General features: G+C 42.6%; 1 protein-coding gene and 1 non-coding gene across 5 annotated transcripts in view; one reads left to right on the top strand and one right to left on the bottom strand.

Moving 5' to 3' along the window:
- Rapgef2 (Rap guanine nucleotide exchange factor 2) overlaps positions 1-24,715 on the bottom strand; it is a 227,044-nt gene that overhangs the window by 124,550 nt on the left and 77,779 nt on the right. For all 4 annotated transcript variants that reach the window (XM_052180330.1, XM_052180331.1, XM_052180333.1 and 1 more), the window contains exon 4: positions 13,619-13,702. In XM_052180330.1, the coding sequence (XP_052036290.1) occupies positions 13,619-13,702 (84 nt within the window). The remainder of the gene's footprint in view (positions 1-13,618; positions 13,703-24,715) is intronic.
- LOC127683843 (U6 spliceosomal RNA) lies at positions 14,043-14,144 on the top strand. Its single transcript, XR_007977640.1, has one exon. It is a non-coding gene; the product is annotated as a U6 spliceosomal RNA (small nuclear RNA).

Here is a 24,715-nt window from a genome sequence, read left to right as displayed (position 1 = left end):
TCATCTCCTTCAGTCCTTTCTCTAACTCCTCCAGTAGGGACTCCATGTTTAGTCCAATGGTTGGCTACGAGCATCCACCTCTGTATGTGTGTCAGGCACTGGGACAGAGCCTCTCAGGAGATAGCCATATCAGGCTCCAGGATGCATGCACTTCTTGGCATCTACAATAGTGTCTGGGTTTCGTGACTGTATATGGGATGGATCCCCAGGTAGGACAGTCTCTGGATGACCTTTCCTTTAGTATCTTCCACATTTTTGTCTCTGTATTTGCTTCTGTATTTTGTTCCCCTTTCTAAGAAGGACCAAAGCACCCACACTTTGGTCTTCCTTCTTCTTGAGTTTCATGTGGTCTGTGAATTGTATCTTGGGTATTCCAAGGATTGCAAGCTGGTACAACCACTCTGGAAATCAGTCTGTTCATTCCTCAGAAAATTGGACATAGTATTACCAGAGGACCCAGCCCTACCACTCCTGGGCCACATATACCCAGAAGATGCTCCAACATATAACAAGAACACATGCTCTATTATGTTCATAGCAGCCCTATTTATAATAACCAGAAGCTGGAAACAACCCAGATGTCCCTCAACAGAGGATACAGAAAATGTGGTACATTTACACAATGAAGTACTACTCAGCTATTAAAAACAATGAAATCATGAAATTCTTAAGCAAATGGATGGAACTAGAAAATATCATCCTGAGTGAGGTAACCCAATCACAAACAATAACACAGGGTATGCACTCACTGTTTTTGTTTTGTTTTGTTTTTTAGTTAAATATTTTATGTAAATGTTTAACAATTGATTCAGTGGGATTTTAAAAGTATGTGAAGGTAATTCAATAAATTAAGAAATTATTTTGAGCTGGGCAGTGGTGGTGCATGTCTTTAATCCCAGTACTCTGGGAGGCAGAGACAGTCAGATTTCTGAGTTCAAGGCCAGCCTGGTCTACAGAGTGAGTTTCAGGACAGCCAGGGCTACACAGAGAAACCCTGTCTCGAAAAAAACCAAAATCCAAAAAATAAAAAATAAAAAAATAAAAAAATAAATTATTTTGGTGCAGACAAGAGGGCAGGTGACTTGAGTTCTACACTCAGAACCCACACAAACTTCATGAAATTGTCCTCTGACATTCACATGCACTCTAAACAGCATGCATGCCTACATATGTATATATATGTATAGATGTATACATACATACACACACACACACACACTCACACACACACACACACATATATATATATGTACCTGAAAGGATTGTAAATAATCTTTTAAGGAATCTTCCTAAAACTATTGACTTCTACATGCAAAAACCAAAAGTTTCAAACCACTCAGAAAAATTAACTCAAAATGGATCTTAGACATTAATGGAAAAATTACTAATCCTAAATTTCTAGGAAGAAAGCCTAAGAAAACTTTTGTTGACACCAGTTTAAGATGTCATAAACAGTAAAAAATACAAATGAGATGTTTTTAAAATAATTTTAATTAAAATTAAGAGCCTACAGTTCAGGGCCAGTGATACGGCCAGAGGTAAAGGTAAAGGTAAAGGTAAAGGTAAAGGTGTTTACCACCAAGCCTGAGAAGCTAAGTTCAATTCCTGGGTCCCACAAGGTAGAAGTTGAGAACTGATTCCGACAGGCTGCTCTCACCCCCCCCACACACACACACAAACACATACACATGAACACAGAGTAAATATTGTATTTTGTAAGATTTATTTATTTAATGTATGCGAGTATACTGTAGCTGTCTTCAGACATACCAGAAAAGAGCATCGGATCCCATTACAGGTGGTTGTGAGCCACTAAGTGGTTGCTGGGAATTGAACTCAGGACCTCTGAAAGAACAGTCTTGACTCTTAACTGCTGGGCCATCTCCCCAGACCAAATATTGTATTTTTTTAAAGTCTTGTCTTTTATTTAAGGAAGATACAGGCCAATGATTGAGAAGACATTTTTTTCTAAAATATATTTAACAAAAAAAGTTGTATCCAGAATACACAGAATGTTTACAAGTCAAGATATATAATCCAACTTTGTTTTAATAAGCAGAAGATCTGAACTAATTTCATCAAAGAAGGTTCAGGAGTGGCTTGTAGCAAATAGGAAAAAAAATCTCAGACTGGTATCATCACAGCTCACTAGTGGATCTCTTCTCTGGTATGTGAAGGGCCCAGGTACAAAACCACCACCACAAAACAACAACAACAAAACAAACAAGCAAATCACACAGCTATTAGAATGGTTGGTACAAAAAGTCTGACAGTACATGACTAGAGACAACATGAAGAAGCAACAAGACATCTGAACAGCCATCATGGATGCAAACAACTACAGCCACAGTGGAGACCAGTGTGGTAGTCCACACTATAAGTCAATAAACACCACATAGTACCCAAGAAGTACCCAAGAAGCACATTGTCTATACAGACACGTACTCATTAGCATCCACAGGAGAGAAAGAACAGAAGCAATTCAAGCTATTATTTATAAATTACTATATTCTGAGATCCATACTACTTCATTTACAAGATTCAAAGAGCTCCAGAAACTTTGGTATTTGTGTTGGCACTGGCAACATGCTACCTAGCCTGCTAAGATAGGCTGGGAAGTAGTTCTGCACTTAGAGGAGTTATGATGGATAGGAAGGCATGATTTTAAAGCTGTCAAAGTCTGCCCTGTTATCTTCAGACATAACTCTGTCCATCCCTCTTTCTCCATTTGTTGTTTCTCTGTTTACCTAACCCTCCCTCTCCCTACCTCAAGGCGAACCAGTGACCAAGTTGCCCTATTCACACCCTCGGTTCTCAAGTTTGTCAACACCTGGGACTCAATATACTTAAAATAACCTGTGTTCATTTCACCTACCTCTCCTTGATGTCTCATTAGAGCTGTCAAAGGCACCATTCCTCTACAGACAAGTTAATCGTGTCAGAACCATCTCTTAACTCCTGCCCTGTAATTCTGAATCGCTGTCCAATGCCATTACTCTACTGCATGGCCAATCAACGTTCACCCTGACAGAAATGCCAGTGGAGCCATCACTACAACACACCAGTGCAGGTGTGCTATCTGGCACCAACCATATGCAGCCTCCCAGATGCCCTCTCAGTCCAGTGACTTAATGGCCCTCAAGCAGTCTTCAAAAGTTAAAACTCATGCCTACTTGTTCTGAGTGGCAGGTAGCTAGCTCTCCTCTACAGTGTTTCAAGACTATGCTTACTTCATAATGACAGGTAACCAACAAAAAAACCCGCTACAGCGACAAGGAAGGGTGCTTTCACACACATAGTAACTTACATGAGATAAGGACTGGCCACGAAGCTTGAAATACCTTCTTCACAGTAACTCTTAAGATAGAGAACTTAGGTAAGTTAAGTTCACAATTAAGTGACTGGCAGTTTAGAAAACTGAAATGAGATTCTGAACTGTTTCTTTAGATGTATATATCCCACTCTGCAAGAAAACACATGCACAGCTTTCATATGTACCTTTTCACATTCACCGCTGACATAAACGGTTAACCTGCAGTAATGAAACGGAAGAATCTTAATCTTGTATTTAACTATTTGTAAATTAAATTAATTTTAATACATTTTATCTTTATTATAAGTTCAGCTTTATGGGCCATAAACTGTACAATACAACAAAGGAAAGTATTCTTACAGAGTTTGACCACTGCTCTAATTTTAAAGTTAGCTAAGATGTTTGTGAAAGTGCAGCAATGCTGGGCTAAGCATAGGGCCATCAGCCTTTCTTTCCAGCACCATGGAGGCAGAAACACAGGCAGGAGGAGCTCTGAATTCCAGGCCAGCCCAGTCTGCAAGCCAAGTTCCAGGCTAGCCAGAGTGAAACCCTATCTCAAAATGCACAAATAAATAAATGCATAAGTAAATAAATGTTATAAATATATCATGAAACCATACATTAATAAACAGCAGTTTATAGCTATAAAAACATAAATAAGTTGGAAGATAAAATTTATCCCAAAATATTTAACTCGAAGACTTAAGATATAAGCTGCGATGGCTATTCATGGTTGTCAAGTTGACTACACCAGGAATTAATTAAAATCCAAGTGGCTTGGCACACCTGTGAGGGAGTTTTTTCTTAATTAAATCATTTGAAGTGGGAAGACTCACTTTAAGTCCAGATCTTTTGAGACAGAAAGATACACCTTTAATGTGGGCCACACCTTCTGGTGGCAGCCTATAGAAAAGACTATAAATGAAGAAGGTAGCTCTGTCTTTGCCTGCTTGCCTTCTTTACTCTTTCTGGCAAGTCCATTCATTCCAGGGTATTAGACCCTGCTTCCTCAGGATCCCAGCATATACTGAAGAGAAGCTGGGACATCTAGCCTCACACTAAAGATCTACTTGGTTCTTGGACTTCCCATTGTTAAACAGCCATTGTTGGACTAGCTGGATCACAGCCTATAAGCAGTCTAATAAATCTCATAGATATGGGTATAGATAAATAGGTAGCCATATAGATATATTCTATCAGTTCTGTTCCTCTGGAGGACACTTACTAATACAAAAGTATAACTTTAATAAAGGTTTTATGAACACCAATAGCATTTCTGTTTTACATTTAATTGCAGAAAAGATAAATCCTATAAAGTCATAAATATGTTAATAAAATAAACAGCTAAAGAAAAGTGCTAATCCTGTGTGTACAATTTTAATTAATAATTTAGGACATTAAGGATCCACATGCACTTACATATCTAAGCCATGGCTTCATTTTACTTATTCCAACTAGTGCTTTCAAACAATTTATGGTACATTAGAAAATTGAGTGGGGCATATATTATAGTTACTTTTAACAGTCGAGGAGTATAATTCTACACACACATATGCACACACACATAGACATTTCAATTCGTAAAATATAAAATACATTTTCCTAGAACTAACCAGAAATTTTTATTTTAGCAAAGATATTCCAATCTCATGAAATTTAGCAAAATCCTTAAAATCATGCTATGTCCAATGCAACGGATTTGTTTCCTTAAAAACAAAATTAGTTTCTGCATATATATTTTAAGACACGCATTGAACTCACAAAGTACCTGAGCATTCCTCTATCACTCCTGAGCATAAGTGTCACAACGTAGAGTTGTGAATCCCTTTGCAAGTAGTAGCAGACACACAATTCAAACACTTAAGAGAGAAAAATCAATACTGTGCTTCACTGATAAAGGTCAGATCTTAGGCCTTCATAAGTATAATAATGCTTTTCTGAGAGAGAAATACAATGGTGACAAGATGAACCATCACACATTTATACCTAAGATGGAGAGGACAAGTCTCTGTCCCTCAAGCATGTGGTAACAATTGGTACGGCATCGACCACGCGCACACACACACACCTAAGAATCCTGCTCTTTAAGGCCACTTACTTGACACTACCAATGCCAGGATCCCAAGTACCACAAAAGCCTATATTTATATGTACAGCACATCTGTGCGCTGTAGTTACAGCAACCCAATTCCCAGCCTGAGCCAGCACCTGAGCTCCCTCCCTAGAGAACAGCTTTGCTCTGCGCCTCAGGTATCACCTCAGAATACAGCTTAAGAGGAGAAAGAACAATCCAAATGACGTGAAATGTTTCTGAATGCCTTGGGACTTTTCTTAAAACTAAAGTGGAAAAAAAAAAAACACTAATATCCAAAGGGGTTGTTTTAATATATATACTAGTGTCTCTACCGATGTATTTCACCTAATATGTTTAATGTCAAAATGAATTTTATTTTTAAGTTTAAACTGGACACACCACACTTGCAATTAAATTAACTGTTCTTAAACCACATTCATATTTATTTCTTTATTTTCTCTGCCTTATTTGGAACTCTCCCGGCATTTCCTTGAAATGTTTAATATATACCTTTACCATGGCCCTGCTATGGGAATACCAAGAGCTGTTGAACTTTAGGCAGGACACAGGGGAATCAGAGATGATGCAAGGCCTATGACAGTGTTCTAGGCAGATGAGCAGCATGCACACGGGCTGAGCGCAAGACTGATCTATCAAGTAGAGCAGACAACGCACAAAAATTGAGAAAATCTACCCAGGACAGTTCACCTACCCAAGTAGCCATGTCTCACTGAAAACAAGCCAACTACATATCCCAGAATCTTGAGTGGCCTGAAGGGCCAGACAACTATACTTTGTTTAAGGCATCTATCTGGCTTGGGCATCATCTAGGGAAAGCTGAATTTCTTCCTTTCTTCTTGCTTTGAGATTTGAGTTAAAGTCATGAAACCAAGGCTCTGCAGCATCTTTGGAAGCTATAGCTACCAGCAGCAAGGAAAGACAGGCAGCCTGGTGACTTTTTATATATGTTGCCACTACAAAAACCACCCTGGGTCTGTACCCCAAGGTTCTCACCAAGAGAAAACCTAGCCACCATCCCTAAGCAGACTAACTGTAATGAGCACAGGAAGCTAACTGGCACTTGGTAGGACATTCAGCACACAGCAAACACAAACTCTTCCTGTGACCTCCACAGGGCCCTCTCTTCCATTTCGCTACTTCATTCTATTTTGTTTCAAACTTGTATGTATTATTACCATGTGCATTACTGAGGGCTGAATGCCGACTAAAGGGCTCAAGCAGCTCCAGCAGCTGAGCTCTCTCCCCAGCCCTCTGACCACCTCGTCGTCGTCTTGCTGTCACTTCTCCATGTAACCCTGGCATTAAGCAAAACCTTAAGTCATTGAAATGTACCCTATGCCCAAGGGAATGTTCCAGGATATTGTTACAAGTCTTTTTAACTTGTAGGGAGGGGACAGAATGGTTTAAAAACACAATTCTGAATCCAGAGGATTTAACAAGCTTCATTTTTAAGTGACTTCTATACTTTTGGCACCACTCCTTTTCAGGAGTTCCAAAACAGTGAACTCCCAAATCTTTAAACTGAGGCCCATTCACTTTAAGCCTAAAAGCCAAAGGGAAACCCTTTCAAATCATATATGCATGCTGGAATGAACACACGCACACAATCATGGACTTTGCCAGCTCAATTTCCAACAAGGGGTTTCCTGCTCCTCTTCACAGGGACAGTGCTTTTGCAGTGTATTTTGTAGGGGAGGGAAGGGGAGTTGCCCCTCCATGTTTGTGGTCCACACAGACTCCAGGGAAGGAATCAGAAGCCCCAGAACTGGAGTCATGGACATCCATGGGCCCCTGTGTGGGTGCTTGGAATCAGACCCTTACTCTTTCCAGACAGCCCATGACATCTCTCGATGAGGAATATTCTCTTTCACCAGTTCAGTTCTCATAATGGGCAAGAAGAGTCAGTCCACTGGTATCCTTCCCCAGGCGTGCCTCTAGCCATCCCTAAGCCAATCCAAAAGCCCCATCTCTGCTCCCATGTTACTGAATCACCCTGCAACACTGAACCAAACTTTTCTTTCCGGAAACTTTTTTTTAAATTATTGGCTCTGATGGCATGGCAATGGGACCTTTGTGCAGGTCTCTCACGTGAAGCAGTCCCATGAGGACGTGCTCACTCAGCAGTGCTCCTAAGAAAAGGAAGGAAATGCAGAGGGCAGGTGTGAGGAGTCAGACAGAAGTTGGGTAACACCAGGAGTGGGCCTATGGCATCCTTGTGGAGACTTCTGGTTCAGAGATAAGAAACTGGTGAAACACTATTCTTTAGAGCGATTAGGATTTTGCCCATTTGGGGAGTGGGAGGTTTGTTTGTTTGTTTGTTTGTTTGTTTGTTTGTTTTTTGAGAGAAATACATGCAGTGCTCATTTTTGATAACTATCTGCTAAAGGTAATACTCCACCCATAAAGTCTAATGCAATGCAGTCTGGTCAGTTGTTAAAACCTACCACTGGGTTAGGAATAAGGCAACAGCTCTGACCCAGGGAGCAGACTGACACACAAACTCACACAAAGAAATGGTTTTTATGTATGTACATGTATACTTTAATTTCTATCACAGACTTATACACATATTCTTATGAATGTAGATACAGAGCAAACTGAACATTTTAAATTAAAAAAAGAAACTCCTCTGACCCCATGCCTCGCTGTCATTAACTATTGAACTACAAGCTGGAATCACTGGCTCCAGCAAAAATATGTGACAATGAACTGTGTGACACCATGCCTGAAATCAGTGGCTCTACACAGCCTGCCTACTGCTGCCCATTCCAGGCAAAGATGTAAGTGTCAGAGCGGGGGGAGATGGCTCAGCTGGTAAAGCATTTGCCATGGCAGTGTGGAGACCTACACCGCACCATTCACATAAGAAGCCAGATGCAGCACTGTAACTTCAGTGCTGGGGTGGAGGAGACAAGAGGACTGATGCATACAAACCAGCCGGCAGCTACAGACACCCAACAGTCACCCTCTGGATTCCACACGCATGTGGGCTCACACGCACACACAACCACACTACACCAAAAGAAAAATCCTATTAAGCAGTACAGAAACAAGTAGCTTCACTTGTTGCTGCTGTCACTGTCATCATCGTCGTCATCGTCGTCTTCATCATCATCATCATTTCTTGGCATAGGGTCTCCCTCTGTAACTCTGGGTTATCCTGGAACTCAGCATGTAGACCAAGCTGTCCTCGAACTCACGAAGATCCCCCTAACTGTGCCTCCCAAGTGCTGGAATTAAAGGCGTGCACAACCGCACCTCCTGGAGTGTTGTTTCAGTCAATGATGCTTCTCGTGAGGAGAAAAGTTACATGTGGCTATGTTTCCTTCTGAAACTGAGGACACTTTCAGATGGTCTGGAGCTGTTACTGCGTGCCTCATTTCTCCTGAAAAACCAGTCTTCCCTCTCCATGCCTTACCCTCGTACTACTGTGACTTTACCAGTTCCTGGGGGTAAACCTTCCAGAAACACACAACTTTCCAAACGCTAGTCGCCACTTCTCTTTATACCTATATACCATTTGTACACGCGTAATACCCAATAAAGCCACCCCTCTGCAACATGATATGTTAGTGAGTTTTTTAAATACTATATTAATTTATAAGATTAATAAGGTAAATAATAAGATATCACATGATTTTTAACAAATTTGTACTTTGTTAAAATGTAGCTAATCCTTTAGCTCTTTATGCAAAATATGAAACATTTAAATGTGTCTTCAATCTCCATCACATAAGCATGGAATGAGGCATCCGCTGTTTTACCCTCTTTCGCTAACTTTAGCAAGTCCTCCGAGCAATCCACTGATTATCGTGTAGCTCCAGCACGCTGAAGTGTGCCTCTCGATTTTCAGCTCAAGCAGCGAGTGCACTGTCTGTCACACAAAATATAATGAGAACAGTGCTGCAGCCTCTCAGGACTGACGAGTTAAACGTCTTGTTTTTCCACTTATCCTCATTATAGCTGTCGGCTCCAATATAAAATGTGATTATTAAGAGGACTATACCACAATTTTAATTTTTAAAGATTGTAGATGTTTGATATCGGTGAAGAAAAGCACTAATTATAAACGGACACAATCAACATGGCACAAATAAACACAGCACATTCCTTCCAACCTCCCGCTAATGCTGCCTGAGACAAACCTCACTGACTTCCCAATTAAGTTGTGAGGTTTGTGAACTAGACCTCCCAGTAATGCCACCGGCTAGCAAAGGCTCTGCCACTTCTTCACCGCACCTTGTCCTCCTCCTCCACACAGAGGAACTCCATCCTCTTGCTTTTACTGAAGCTCCTGGCAACGCTCGATGGCCTCCCTTAGTCCCCCTTCTGTGCTACCGTGCCTGTGCTTCGTAATGTCCAGCTTTCCTTTCCAAACACTTTCCAGCAACCTAAATTATAAATCACCTCCAAATTCACCTCCAGTAAGAGTTGTCCCTGATTAGGCCACAGGCGTCAACATACCCTGTATCTGAAGGGCTCTGCCTTCCGAGTTCTCCACTGGTTTCCATTGTACTGCCTACCTGTTCCACGACACAAGGCAGCTTTTTCCAAGTTTCATATACAATTCCTTCAACTTCCCAAACATGGACTACATTACATGACAGGCTTCCCCAATATACTCCAGGACTGGCTATGAGATCACTCTGCAGCACACAATCAAAGTTTTTATTCAAGAAAAAAAGAACATGGAGACATGATTAAGATTTTAAGCTCCACCAAACACGGTCAAAAATAAAACGGGATAACCCACACACATGAAACAGGCCCACAATCTTCACTGATAATACAGTGCCCATTGTAACAGACTTAAGGCACCTAAACAGATTAATTTAGTAAATGAGATGCTAAGCCCCATACACTGCAAGTCTCATTCCTAGCCTTCACTACAATCCTTCTGGCACCTCCCATGTGCTAAAGCTCATGGCTCATGGGTTAATATGCTTCTTCCTTCGAGCTTACAACCTCTACCTTGACCACAGCACAAATAGGAATGAAAGTGTCTGTATACCAATTGCTCTGCATTATGGAGGATACGACTTTAAAAGATGTGTAAGTGAGGAGATCTGACTGAAAACTAAGTTCATAAAAATTGGGTTACTATTAGCATCTCCTCCACACTGAACCTCAGTGCTTTCTAGAGAGAGAACTACCCATGAATCTGTGAGGCAACCTTTAGTACAGCTCCAACACACTAGCTCTTTCCTATTAAATCCACGTCAGAACTATTCCTAAGGCAACATCACCCAAGGAAACAAACAACTGGGGCAGAGCAAATGCCACCAGGTGCAACATGAAGAAACGAGCTATATATAGCTCTGGCCTGCCACTCAGTCTGAGGACGGTCTCTTCATCCCATTAAAACCCTGACTCACAGCATCTGACATGCAGCCAGAGAAAGAGAGAGAGAGAGAGAGAGAGAGAGAGAGAGAGAGAGAGAGAGAGAGAGAGAGAGAGAGAGAGAGAGAGAGAGAGACTTATGTCATCCTTTAGAATACTGAGCCCAGTGTGCTCCCGGAACAGGTCTGAACTGCAAGTCCTCCTCCTTGCAGAGCAGCAGCCTTTTTGAACACTGGGTTCCTTCCAGGAGCTGGAACAAGCTGTCACTTGACTGATGGTGGCTGGTAAGATGCCATCACAGGCTCCCCTGTGCGCCAGAGCTTCGTCTACAAGTTTCATTTGTGCAGCAGATATCTCATCGAGATGATTACAGTGTTGAAGTCTCTGTTGGCATCTTTCAACACGCATAAATTCCAAATCACACTCATTATAGTAGGACCCGTGTTAAAAATTAAAAATTTACTACTGAACTAAATTGTAGAAAGTTACAGGCACTGATAGATATCAAGAGTAACCCTTTACAAAGACGTTTTAATGTGATGAGGTGATATTCGTATACATACTCACATTCTTTAATCAGTATGAATGGAATGGGAAGTTACACGTAAACAACGCTCTCACTCACCCGTGCATACACGACCTCTGCATACACACAATGAAGTTCAGAATGAAAACCATTACAATATTAAAGAATGACCATCTTGGAACTGATTCCTTTTCCTCTAAAAATGGATAAAGTTTGTAATTTCTTTTTACACCAAAATCACATAATTTTTACAAATATCCTACAGCTCGGTCTGGGTTTTCCTATACAAGTTTAGAAATCAGACAGGCATGTTGCAGGATGAAATACCATGTCATGTATTTGAAAAACAGGATTACTAACTATCTGCCTCTCCTCTGTGAAATGAACTCCTAGAATTACTCCTAGAACCCACAAGCATTCTAGGGTGACTTCTAGGAGGTACAACTCCCTATACAACCAAAGTACCCTCGCCTATGCCACGCTATGTGAAGGAAATTAGTGAGAGCCAATGACTCAACATAGCAAAGTGTTTCCAATGGTTCCTGGTGAACCGGGTACAGTACAAAAGTTCTAGTTGTTTGCCTGTTTGAATCATTATATGACCATAACATTACTATTACAACCTGTGCTGTGACAGCACCACCATGACCATAGGAACAGAGAGCAGACAGGCTGCCCGCCCCCACTGGATCATTTCCTCAAAAGATTAAAGCTGGCCAGTCTGACCCTGGGAAACGGAAACCAGAGGCATGCAAACCTCTTTTTCTAGCCCTTTGACCTCCAAGGCACACACCCCACCCCTTCCTGTCACTTCACCCAGGCAGGCCAGCCTTAGTATTCAGTATAAAACCACCTCTCTACGTGGTTTACTGGGTCTGACTTTTTATGGGAAAAAAAAGTTCACATCTGTAAAATAAAATTTTGAAGACTCACGAATTTTCTGTGAATGTGCATGCCTGTCTGTGTGTGAGTGTGGGGAGCAGGGGAGCTTTGAGTGAGCGTGTAAGGAGTGGATAACGTCCGGAATGAATGTGTTATTGACAAAGAGCCAATGTCTCGGACTAATCGGAGCTAGCAAAGCCTTCTGATCGAAGCAAAAGTATCTATAAACAATTGACCAGTGTGGGCAAAAATCAGCAATTGTGGCTTGTTCCTTCCAAAAGACTACAAACCTGAAACTGCTGCTTTTCTTCCAGAAAGAGCTAATGCCTCCTCCTGGGCTGTACATAATAAATACACCAAGGGTTCCAGGTGTCTGTGTGTCTGGGCTTTGGCATGCAGGACACGGTGTGCATGTATGTGCACATGAGGACAGGCACCCATGAATACCAGAAGAGGGGGTTGAATCCCCTGGACCTAAGGTCGCAGGTGAGACACTCACCACGGGTGCTAGAAATTAGACCTGGATCCTCTAAACGAGCAGCAAGCACTCTCCAGCCTCGAAAAGAAATTCTTAATGCGACCCTAATCCTTTCAAACTGATTTAACTGGAATACTGTTGATATTTTTGCAGGAAGCCAGGTGACAGAAAAATGACATTGTATTTTAAACAATTTAAATATTAGTAACATAAAATATCTGTTTTAAAACCAAATAAAAGGCTAATTATGATAAACTCATAATTAGGAAGAAAGGAATGTCTCCTGAAACACTTAAATGTCACCGGTGGGCATGTTTTAGGAGATGAGCCTTTCTGGTCATAATTAATTGGACCAAAGGTGCATATGTGCCCCAGCTGAGCCAATCAGATTACATCCTAAAATACCCAAGAAAAAGAGTCAAACAACATAAGTCTTAGTGACACAAAGTCATAAATCAACAGTCAACGCGGCGCGCGCGCGCGCGCACACACACACACACACACACACACACACACACACACACACACGCCAAAGTCACAGGGAGAGGACCCCCAGATGCAAAACCGAGAGGTCATATGGTCCTTAGAGGCAGTGAAGTCAGAGACAGTTCCTGGCTTCACTTCTAGTCCCTTGTGGTCTCAATGAACATTCCTTGCTGTCTTCAGACATTTATATCATCGTTTCCCATAGGTTAGTTCTTCTTTACCAAAGCTGACCTGAAACTAACATTATGAGCTATAACCAAACTGTCCCAAAACAGCTGACATAGTCATTTAACACATTTTCATGTCATCATGTTTTCACTCAGCCCTTACTAAGGAAACTAGAACAGTATTTATATCATAAAACAAGCATTTTAAAAAAAAAGTGTATAACAAGGCCAAAGTACTGCCTTGCTTTGTGTCGGTAGACTACATCAGTAGCAGGATAAATCAATTCTGCAGAAAGAGCTTCAAGATCATTGTGCTGTCTCTATGCCATACCTGCTCCTTGGAAGAAACATGGACTCCTTAATGAACACGGAACCAGAAAGAAGTATATACCAACAGGTGCCAATATCATCAGGACTGGAAAAAAAAAAAAGACAACAGAAATCAGATGATAATCCACAGCAATAAAAAAAATCAAAAAAATATATAGTAGATAGTATAGCAATCCATGCTACTGCACACAGACTCACAAAAGGCAGCAGCATACAACATATTAAAATACCATTACTGACATATCAGAGGTGCTCTTAACAGTTATCACTACCACATTATGCCAATGATACTCACTGGTTTATTTAAATGTTTGTAGTTTTCCTTAGATCAATCAGCACCTGTCATTTCAGGTTCTGTTTTTCAGTCTAATTATTTGGTAGGAAATACTTTCACTCATTTCAGTGAAACAAGAAAACACAACCTTGTGTTCACTTTGGAGCACGTCTACTGAAATTGGAATGATACAGGGACTAGCATGGCCCTGAGCGAGGATGACACACAGATCCCTGGAGGGCCCCATATTTCTGGAAGGCCATCCAGAGACCGCCCCACCCAGGGATCCACCCCATCTGCAGACAGCAAATTCAGACACTATTGCTGATGCCAAGAAGCTCTTGCTGAGAGGAGCCTGGTATAGCTGTCCCCTGAGAGGCTCTGCCAGAGCCTGACATATACAGATGCGGATACTCACACCAACCACAGACTGAGCCTGGGGACTCCAATGGAAGAGCTAGGGCAAGGACTAAAGAGTGGAAGATATTGCAACCACACAGGAAGAGCAATATCAACTTATCGGATGACCCAGAGCTCCCAGAGACCAAACCACACACAAGAGGACACATGGAGGGAGCCATGGCTCCAGACACATAGGTAGCAGAGGACGGCCTTATCTGACCTCAGTGGGAGGGGAGGCCCTGGGTCCCGGGGAGGCTGGATGCCCCAGCATAGAGGGATGCTAGAGCAGTGAGGTGGGCGTGGGTGGGTAGGTGGAGGGGCACCCTCAAGAGGCAAAGGGGAGGGGGAGAAGGGGTATGAGATGGGAGGTTTGTGGAGGGGGAACCAAGAAGGGGGATATAATTTGAAATGTAAATGAATAAAAGTATTAGTAATAATATAAAAACCACAAACTTGCATGAAACTCAGTCCACTCAAGCCTTTCTCTGTGTACCTTTTTCTCAGATTTCTCCGTCACACAGTATTCTCTGAGTGTCTTCATGTATGTGCATGCAGTAACTACACAGCTGCTTATTTCCTCTTATCAAAGAACATGAAAGCAGTACAATCTTATGGATTTGTGGGCAGTCTCTCTCGCTCGTGAAGACTGCACAGCACAGATGCCTCTGCCTGACTCAAGGCACCCCCCTGGTGGTAGTCACTTCTATTTAAACACACACCGTTGAGAGGAGGGGGCTGTTATGTCACCAAGAGTGTAGTAGTATCAAAGCGACAATATTAACCATCACATCTCCCTCAATGGAAGGCACCTGCGTTATTACCTTCTAGCCTTGCCAAGTAAAAAGACTGTCATTTACAAGATTAAAACTAGTTTCAGCTTTTTCTGATAAGAAAAAAATAAAAGTACTGTATTAGAAAAGAGGAAAAATGAGGAATGTTTGTGATTATATCTTAATCTGTTGCAGAGAAATGAATTTTTTGTTTTAAGCTTTAAATTTTTTAAATTATTTGATGTGTGTGGGTCTTTTTCCTGCATATATGTCCATGCACTACTACATGCATGCCTGGTGCCTGTAAAGACCGGCAGAGGGTGTTGTATCCTCTGGAACTGGAGTCACACACAAACCTGACCTGCTGTGTGGATGCTGGAAACTGAACCTGTGTCCTTTGGAAGAGTACTCTTAAACAACAGAACCATCCCTCCAGCCCCCAGGGAAATCAAATCTTGAAAACATAAGACAGTAAGGTTTATCCCCACGTACATAGCCTTAGGCAAGTCAACTGGATTAAATGTACAATGGCAACCGTATACAATTAATAATTATTCCATCTTTTAAAAGCACAACACATGATGCCAAGGTCTGTGGTGACCCAGAGATCGCAACTGTGATTGACCTTTCAGTGATTTCAGATGTCAACTCTAAAGACAAATTAGTACAGACAAAGTGAGTGAGAAGTTTGTCACCTCCGTCCCCCTGTCACCTATCACAAGACACACACCAACTGACAGGCAACACTGCTCAAAGCGGATGAAGACCCTGACAGCAAGTATTCAAGCTCCCTGAATAGCCCCTGATTACCTGTAATTAGGTTGACTCTTCCTATCAGGAAATCTATGAAGCAGACTTGAGAGTAAGAAAATGAGAAAATGGGTCTCAATCACTACCGATTTGAATTTGTCTGACAGGTGCTGTCCCTTCCATGGCCCGTGTGTTGAAGGCCTCGTTATGAGCCCCAGGGGATACTATTGGGAGGTGATAAATCCTTTAATTTTGGGGGTCTAGAAAGAGGACACTAGGTCACTGGGGTTTTATCCTTGAAAGGACCTGTGGACTGGGTCTCTCTTGTCACTATAGAGGAAGCAGTTTTCTCAGCTGCCATTCCTCACCAGGATGTACTGTACCTCACAGCAGACCATAGCAGTGACTGTGGGCAACTGCGAGACAAACTAAGCCTTCCTCTTGCTGATCATCTGCTTTGTTGCTGTGATGAAACTCAAAGGCATCATCTACAGTGTCCTTTGCAAATGCAAAGGTAACAGAGACAGTTGCTCTCTTCCCAGGAGAATCTGGGGCTAACTCCCAGAAGCCAGGCTTTCTGAGCAAGCATTTGCAGAGATTATTCAATCAGAGAACACTTACTGAGTATACTAGCCACCTACTTCATGCCAAGATGGAAATGATGTCTTTACAGTTGCACTGTCCCTCTTAGGGTTTGAGACTTTATTATAGTAAGCTAATAATAACTACGAATACAAAATAGTACATTCTATTTTAAAGATGTTCTAGAAAGAGTGTGAGCTAGAAATAAATCCTCCTTTCTTTGTTTGCTGTCCACTCTCTATAGAATATGTTCACTCTCCACTCTGAAAATTCCCTGACACAAAATGCCCCATCCAAACTCTGTTCTTGCTAGACTTCCTCGACTCTCACAAAGCACTGCACCAACCGCACTTGTCTTCTATCTCAGGGAAGACTCCTAGGGCAGTTATTATAGAGGATCTTACTTTTATATGCGTGAAATGAAAAGTTTCCTTTTTAAAAAAATGAAACCAGAGTTGTAAGTATAATGTTCATTCAGTATAGATGAACAGACATACATACAAAATAAAACTGAAATCTCTCCTGGACACACATTGGCAATGAATCTAGTAACGGAAGATTTACAGTACAAATAATAGTAGTGGCGGCAGTAATGACGATGTCATTGCTTTCTGAACTAATCCAGTTACTCTTAAATTTCATAAATTATCTACGAAGCTAAACTTCTAGATTATCTGTCCCCACTCAATTTCCTAGTTTCTGAACGTTTAGTGGGCAGTAGACTAAAGTGTCTTTAAAACAAATATCCTAGATGTTAGTCATCAATGGGCTCTTCGAAGATCTTAGCCCCAATAGCAAAGAAAGGGCCAAAGAAAGCTATCCTGCTGTCAGTACTCATGTGTTGACAGCTGTGTTCTGAGATGGTGAGCTGAGAGGCATGCAAGGGTAGTAAAAGGCAAAACTACTACTGCTGCCTGACCATTTCCAAATAACAGCAAGTGTGAACCAACAGTGACAGGCAGAAAAGAAACCAGGAAGACTAAAGAACCCTAACAGCAAAGTCACCACTTACAAGACTCTGACATCTCAGGCAAACTGTGCACTCTAAGAAGACTCGCAATCTGCAGAAAGGTCAGAAAATAAAAACTACAGTGGTCCCAGTACTGATTCCAACACATCCCATACTGCAATGTACAGAATAATAGCGACAAAGACTGGGAGTTGGCCAGACATCCTAAAAGGTCCCTGGCTTTATTTGCCATCAACAGGGAGGGGAATAATAAAGCCCGGCAAAACGGAATGTAAGCAGATCACAAATCGCTCGTGACACCTCCCTGAATAATCAAACTGAAATCCATTGTAGATGACCTGTCCTGTCTCATGCTCAGCCAGCCTGCATTGTTGAGTCCCTAACTGGGATGGCATTACCTCATTCTCCACTGTGCTTTCTCATGAGCCAGTCTGCTCTAATCGGAACTCTGCCACTTTGCTGGGAGGCCTGCTGCTTGTGCCACCCTCCAGATGTGTGTACCTTATCAAATGGATGGGACTCTGTGAACAAGCACCTGTCCCATTCAGTGAACACTCGTGCACTGCCTTTCTGGTGATGCCTCATTCTAAGCTTTATCTCTGCCTCCAACTTCACTGACATGGCCTGTGCTGGTTGCTCTTATGTCAACATGACCCAGGCTAGAGAGCTATCTGAAAGGAGGGAACCTCAACTGAGAAAATGTCTCCATAAGCTCCAGCTGAAAGCTATTTTTTAAATCAGAGATTAACAAGGGAGGATCCAGCCCATTCTGGGTGGGGACATCCCTAGGATGCTGGTCCTGTGTTCTGTAAGAAAGCAGGCTGAGCTAGCCATGGGGAGCAGCCAGTAAGCAGCATCCCTCCATGGCCTCTATATCAGCTCCTGCCTCCAGGTTCCTGCCCTGCTTGAGTTCCTGTCCTGACTTCTTCCAATGATGGACTATGATCCAAAAGTGTAAGCCAAGTAAACGCTTCCTCTCAACCTGCTTTCTGGTCATGTTTCATCACAGCAATAGAAATCCTGAGTAAGACATGGCCCTCCCATTGATCAGAACTGTGTGCCTACCCAGCAATATTCAGCATCAATGCTCAAGTAATGGAAACCATGACACACTTGTGTTATAATCACAGCTCTCTGGTACCCTGAACACACCACATGCAGGAAGATCTGGCGCTAGTCAGAAAGCTCCAGGCTGGGGGTACTCTCTGTCCTGTTGACTGCAAGATCCTAAATAAGCTAAATTCTACAGTTCTAGGTCCTCAACCTAGACCAGGCATCACCAGCTTCTTTACAAAGTTTTAATACAACAGCTTAAATCAGTTCAGCTTTGCCAGCTGAGACTGGGGGGGCGGGGGGGGGGGGAGGAAACCACTAATTCTCCTCCTACCTCTGTCCAGCTAGCTGACAGCTCACACTCACACCTTTTTTTTTCTACCTAACCCTCAGAGTCTTTGAAGAAACCTGATGCTTCTGCTTTTGACAGTACCTTTTCTAACTTTTTGACATCACTGGAGTTCCTCTGCGTGGCTGAGCACCTCTCTGTCAGAGTGTGTCACGCTCCTCCTGGCCTCCCTCAGCTCATCTGGCACAGTCACCGAGGTAGCAAGTAATCACTTAGGGTGTTCCCATTACAGCTCTAACTCTTCTCTTTGGTGTTGTTAATACACGCACTCTGTGACACCCGACTGCTGGTGGTTGGGGTGACCTTCCTGACATTGTAGTAAGGTGTCTCTCTGTATTTTCAATTGTTGAGCACTGTGCCAGAACAGAGCTAAGTGCTGGCAGGATTTTGGCACTGTCGTTTCTATGGCCTATCACTCGGTTTCCTATGTGTAAATGTCCTTCCACACCCACCTAGAAAGTCAAGCTCAAGAAGCCCTCAATACCTTAGGAACCCAAAGAGATGAGCCAGGTATGGTCTCACTGCTGATTGGTTATGATAAAGAGTTGGCAATCCTTAGCTGGGGCAGGAAGTAAGGAGACTTCCAGGCAGGCAGGGACGCAGAGGGATGAAGGTGGAGGTAGGTGAATCAAAGGAGACATGGAAGACAACAGCACATCGGACACAGTGGAGCTGCAGGCAGGCAGTGAGAGCCACACGGGGAGATGGCATGGCAGGACCGTGGCATTAGAAGCTAGCTCAGGGACTGTCCAAGCAAAGGGCCAACAACTTTAAACTATAAAGACGCCTCCTGTTGTATTCAACCACAAGCAGGTCTGCAAAAGCCATCAACAGCTAGCTAGAATGTTTGTTTGTTTGTTTGTTTGTTTTTAAAACAGGCCTCATTTTTAAAGTATTTTATTATATGCATTTATTTTATTAGGAGAGGGCACCATATAGAAGCAGATTCTATCCTTCTGCTATGAGGGCCCTGGGAGAATCATTTAGGTTTTATCAGCTTTGGCAGCAAGCACTTTTACTAACTAAACTGTTCTGCAGGCCCTTTAGGAATATTCTTAATGAACAGGACAATATGGAGCAATTCCTCATCCAAGTCAAAGTTAAGCTCAGAGACCTTCGCAATACCCTCCTGATCCACATGGTGGCAGTGTCTCTACATCAGAGTGTGCCTTGCACATTGCTAGACCAGGAGGCTACTTCTGTAAATGGTTCTGAGGATGTTGAAAGAGTAACACTATTTAAAAAAAAAAAAAACAAAAACAAAAAAAACTGATCAAGTTGGGGGGGCGGGGCAGTCACTACCAGGCCAGCAACTTCTAAAAACTCTCCTGACCAGCTAATACAATGTGGACGTGTAAGGAGAGGCCAATCGGCAAGTTTTTCTATTGACAGTGAAGGTATGACACACAGGCTGGGAGAGAGGAGGCTAGGTGCCAGGGGAGGGCTCTGAACATACAAGACCCGGAGGCTCACACAGCCTTCATCTCAACACTGCCAGCCAGAGAAAGTGTCAGGCTAGAGTCACAGTAGCCAAACAGAATCCAGAGCTCTCCGAGCAGATTGTCACAATGCCATGGCACCGGCAAGAGGGATCCGAGAAATCTCTCTATACTTGAGTGGGCATTTGGCATCCCACCAGGAGCCAGCAAGACATGGAGCCAGGGAGGCTGTCACATCTAGTAGTCGGGGCAGGAAGGACCATGTACCATGATTCCCCATCACACGGCCCAACGGTGACCATGTGTCAATGTGGGAGACAGGCGAAGGCAAGCACACTTGGTGTGAGACTGTAACCACAGGCTGCGGGAACCCGGGAAAAGCAGACATCATCTAAAGGGTGCCACAGCAAGCAGGGACAACAGCTACCAAAACCAGAGGAGTGCCTGCTTCCTTGACTGGCTGCTGGCTCGGGCCTAACTGAGCCCCAAGTGTAGCCGGGAGCTTGCATTTCGCTCAGCTGTGTGTGACTCTGGCCTTCTGACCAGCTTAGATCTGTACTCTCAAATGCATGACTGTGAGCAGGGAAAGCGACCGGCAAAACTCCTTGAGTATCTATGATGAATCATCCTGAGACTCCTCCTGTCCAAGGGTTTTCAAGACCAAGAACCCCAGAGGCTCTTCCAAATGCACAGCTACTGCAGGAGCTGGGCAGGGCTTCCTGTGAACACAGTGTTCCCTGCTGTAGAAAGTTCTAACCCTGGCTGCCTGCCAGCATGCAGATGCCCCTCCAGACACACAGTAATTGCAGTCTTTTTTCACCATAGTGAGTCGATTACTGTTTATTACAAAGTTTGATAACTGTGTTTCTTTTGCTGCTTTGATTAAGATTTGAAGCTATAAACTCAAAGATGAAATCTGTATCAATTACTGTTGTGTAGTTAATGAGACAGGCTAAAGCTCAACAGATAAAAAACTGTTGCCACACGGCCAAGTAACTGATCAAGCCAAAAAAAAAAAAAAAATACCCTTGCAAACATCATTTCATTACATACAGTTATTTATGTATTTCAGAAAGAACTCAACTAAGAGTTAAAATTTTAAAAAATGTAATTTTTACTTTTCACCTTCAAAAGCAGTATTTTATTATAAAATAATATAGTTTAACATACTAAAATAGATGTAAAAGGTAATGCCCATTATATAAAAATAACATTTAAAAGGTAGAAGGTAATTCCTGTTTCCCCAAAGTGCTAAACTGTAAGGAAATTCACTTCATGTTTTAAAAGCCAATGCAAAAGTTGGAAATGACACACCCATGTTTCCAGCATTCAGAAGGTTGAGGCAGGAGGATCACTGCGGGTCTGAGCCTGGACTTCCAAAACAAACACAGGCTAAAGAATGACACTTGTCTCAAAAGTGAGTGAGTGAAATAAATGAATGAATGAATGAATGAATGAATCTAAGTAACCAAAGGAACAGACTCACCACTGCAGCTCTCACTTTTCTAAATGACAAGTTTAAAATCGAGATCAGAAAGAGCTAAAAAGCCTGGTCAAAATACAACGATTTTCAGTCTTCTATTGAAAATACAGGGGACAAAGTGAAAATTCATTTAAACAGCAGAGTGAACAATATAAAATACTAAAGTAACAAAGCCAGGCAGGCATTCCGTGGGTTCTTCATGCTGGCATTAAGCCAACAGAAGTCACTTGAAAATGAAATGGAACATTGCACTAGAAGTCATGAAGTTATTCAGAGAACATTTTTTCAACAACTATGATAAAACTGTCTATGTATTACAATAAATCAAATCAATGAAGCAGCTACATTCTGCAGAGGTGCACATCCAAGGGCTTGAGGAACAGGCAAATTTAAACAAGTAGTCAAACCCGAAAATTAACTTGGAAACTGCCACAGGGCAGTGATTTACACATGATAACAAGAGCCCCGTTCTCCCCAGGAGTAACTCAGCTCTCAGAGCTGTCAGAGATAACCTACACACACCTGGAGACCTAATCAAAGCCCCACCTGTCCCTGAAAACTGGCTTGTAGCATTCCCGGTCGGTCGACAGTGCTCCAAGTGCTTATAAGGCAAACCCCGTCACTGGATGAGCATCAAATCATGGCTTTTGTTCACTTGCCAGTTTCATAGACCACTGGAGACAAAAATGCCTACATTAAACATGCCAGCCTGCAGATCAATAGTCTCATCTAAAGTTAATTTGTTAAAGATAACAGGATTTTTTTTCAAATAAATTAAAATCTTACTTTTAGCATTTTGTTTGTATACACATAAGTGTGGGTTAAAAGTCTTAAAACTGAGCCGGGCGGTGGTGGCACACACCTGTAATCCCAGCACTTTGGGAGGCAGAGGCAGGCGGATTTCTGAGTTCGAGGCCAGCCTGGTCTACAGAGTGAGTTCTAGGATAGCCAGGGCTATACAGAGAAACCCTGTCTCAAAAAAAACAAAAAGAAAAAAAGAAAAAAGAAAAAAAAAGTCTTAAAACTTAGACAAAGGAGATGTTTCGAAGTAGCAGTTATGTATCTCTATGTGAGAAGGGAAAGGAGACCACGCCTTTTTCCGAGAGGTAAAGCAGCTCAATATAAAATAGTAGATGAAGTACTTCCGTTGTGATTTACAAAGACTACAATGAAAACTAAAAGCTTGGCCACTTGCAGAAAAGAGAGACTATGTATGCAATTATTGGAGGTGGAGAAGAGACCGAAGGAGAAATCTCTCCGTGATGGGAGATCTCAGACAGCTTACAGCCTGTAAGCAGAGACAGAGAATGGGAGCCACTCTGTGTGGGAAAAGACCTCTCTCCCTGCTGGAGGCAGGAGAGACAGAGGCAGGAACTGGAGAGAAGGAAGCAAAGCCCCAGGCCACATCAGCAAGAGCAGCAGGTGGAGAAGGACAACGTGGAGGTACCTGCCCGCAAACCAGAAAGCCAAGCACACCAGTAAACAGCCTGCTAACTGCAGACAGCACTCAGCTGAGTCTCTCTGAACTGCACACTACAGATTTAAATGAAAAGGCTTTAGCAAGACTGAGAGGCCCCACAGCAGCTGTTTCACAGTGGAACAATTTCCTCTCCTGAAATACAGAGCTAAACCCTTAAAGTGCTATGAAAACTTGGAAATCTAAGCACTCAGTCAGATCTGAACATGGAAAAGGTCACTGAGGCACAGATGCACACATTGAGGATATAGGGTGAGTGTGTGTGTGTGTGTGTGTGTGTGTGTGTGTGTGTGTGTGTGTACACTTTCTCCAGTGGCTCACTTCTTGATACAGGTTTTAAATATAATTGTCCCATAAATGCAAATGATGAAGCTAGTCAGCCAGTTAGGAAAAGCTAGAGTAGAATGACATTAAGAACTCAGTCAAAAAAAGCAATAAAAACAAAAACAAAAACCAAAACCAATAACCTCAGTCCCAGTACTGCACTGAGACAGCCTAGCCTAAGAATTTCTCAGCAAATTTCCAGTTGATGGCCCTCCATTTACTTGATACTATGCTGTGATTCTTCACTATTCTCTTATAAAGGTTTCTAATGTGTATATCATTTCTACTTAGATTTTATTTTTTATTATTTTTACCTTGTGTATGAGACACAAGCACATGTGTGCACATTCATACATGCAAATGCAGTACACACATATGCTACACAGCACGTGTGGCGGTCAGAGCAATAGCCCCGGTGTTCCGCCCTGCTTCTGCCTCATATGGAGCAGGTTTCCTTGTTGTTTTGCCTGTGCATAGCAGGCTAGCCCACCCGCTGCTGCACATTCCCCTGTCTCCACCCCCATCTCACGGTGTGAGTGCAGGGATTACAGAGGTGTGCACTCAAGTGTCCAGCCTTACAGTTGCTCTGTAATTCGAACTCAGGCCTTCAGGGACATGCCCAGAACTCTACCTGCTGATTCATCTTCCCAACCCTCAGATTAAAATGTCACAGACAATCTAAATTAAGTTCCTGCAACAGCTGGCTTTCACTGTCATCTTGATAAAACCCAGAATTACTAGAGAGGACACTCTCAGTGAGGGGATGGCCTGTGGGTACCTGTAGGCGGCTGTCTTAATGAAGCTAACCAATGCCCACTGTGGTCAGCACCAGTACCTACGCAGGGAGTTCTGAACTATACAGAAATGGAACCGAGCAAGAGCAAATGAGAGCAACCCATTAACGTCTCCCTGCTCCTGACTGAAGCTATGTCAGTAGTTATGACAAGCTCCTGGCACTGCGACTTCAACACTGGGATGGACTATAACCTGGAACTGTGGGCTAACAAACTCTTTCTCCCCAGCACTGCATTTCATGAGGGTATGTATCACAGCAGCAGACAGGTCGCTCTGCCTAGGAATTTACAGTGTCCACCCTAGTTTCCCCAAGACAGTAAAATAATCAGCATGTTACCAGGGCAAGGCAGTTGAAAGGACCAACCTGAAAGTGGTTTCTGCTGTGTAAAAGTTCGAATTCTTTGTGTAACTTATTTGTTTGCCAGGGAGG

Source organism: Apodemus sylvaticus, chromosome 4 (assembly GCF_947179515.1).
Source record: "Apodemus sylvaticus chromosome 4, mApoSyl1.1, whole genome shotgun sequence".
NCBI classification, from domain to species: Eukaryota; Metazoa; Chordata; class Mammalia; order Rodentia; family Muridae; genus Apodemus; species Apodemus sylvaticus.
Note: the sequence above shows the minus strand (reverse complement) of the source record. Positions and strands in the feature narration are given on the sequence as shown.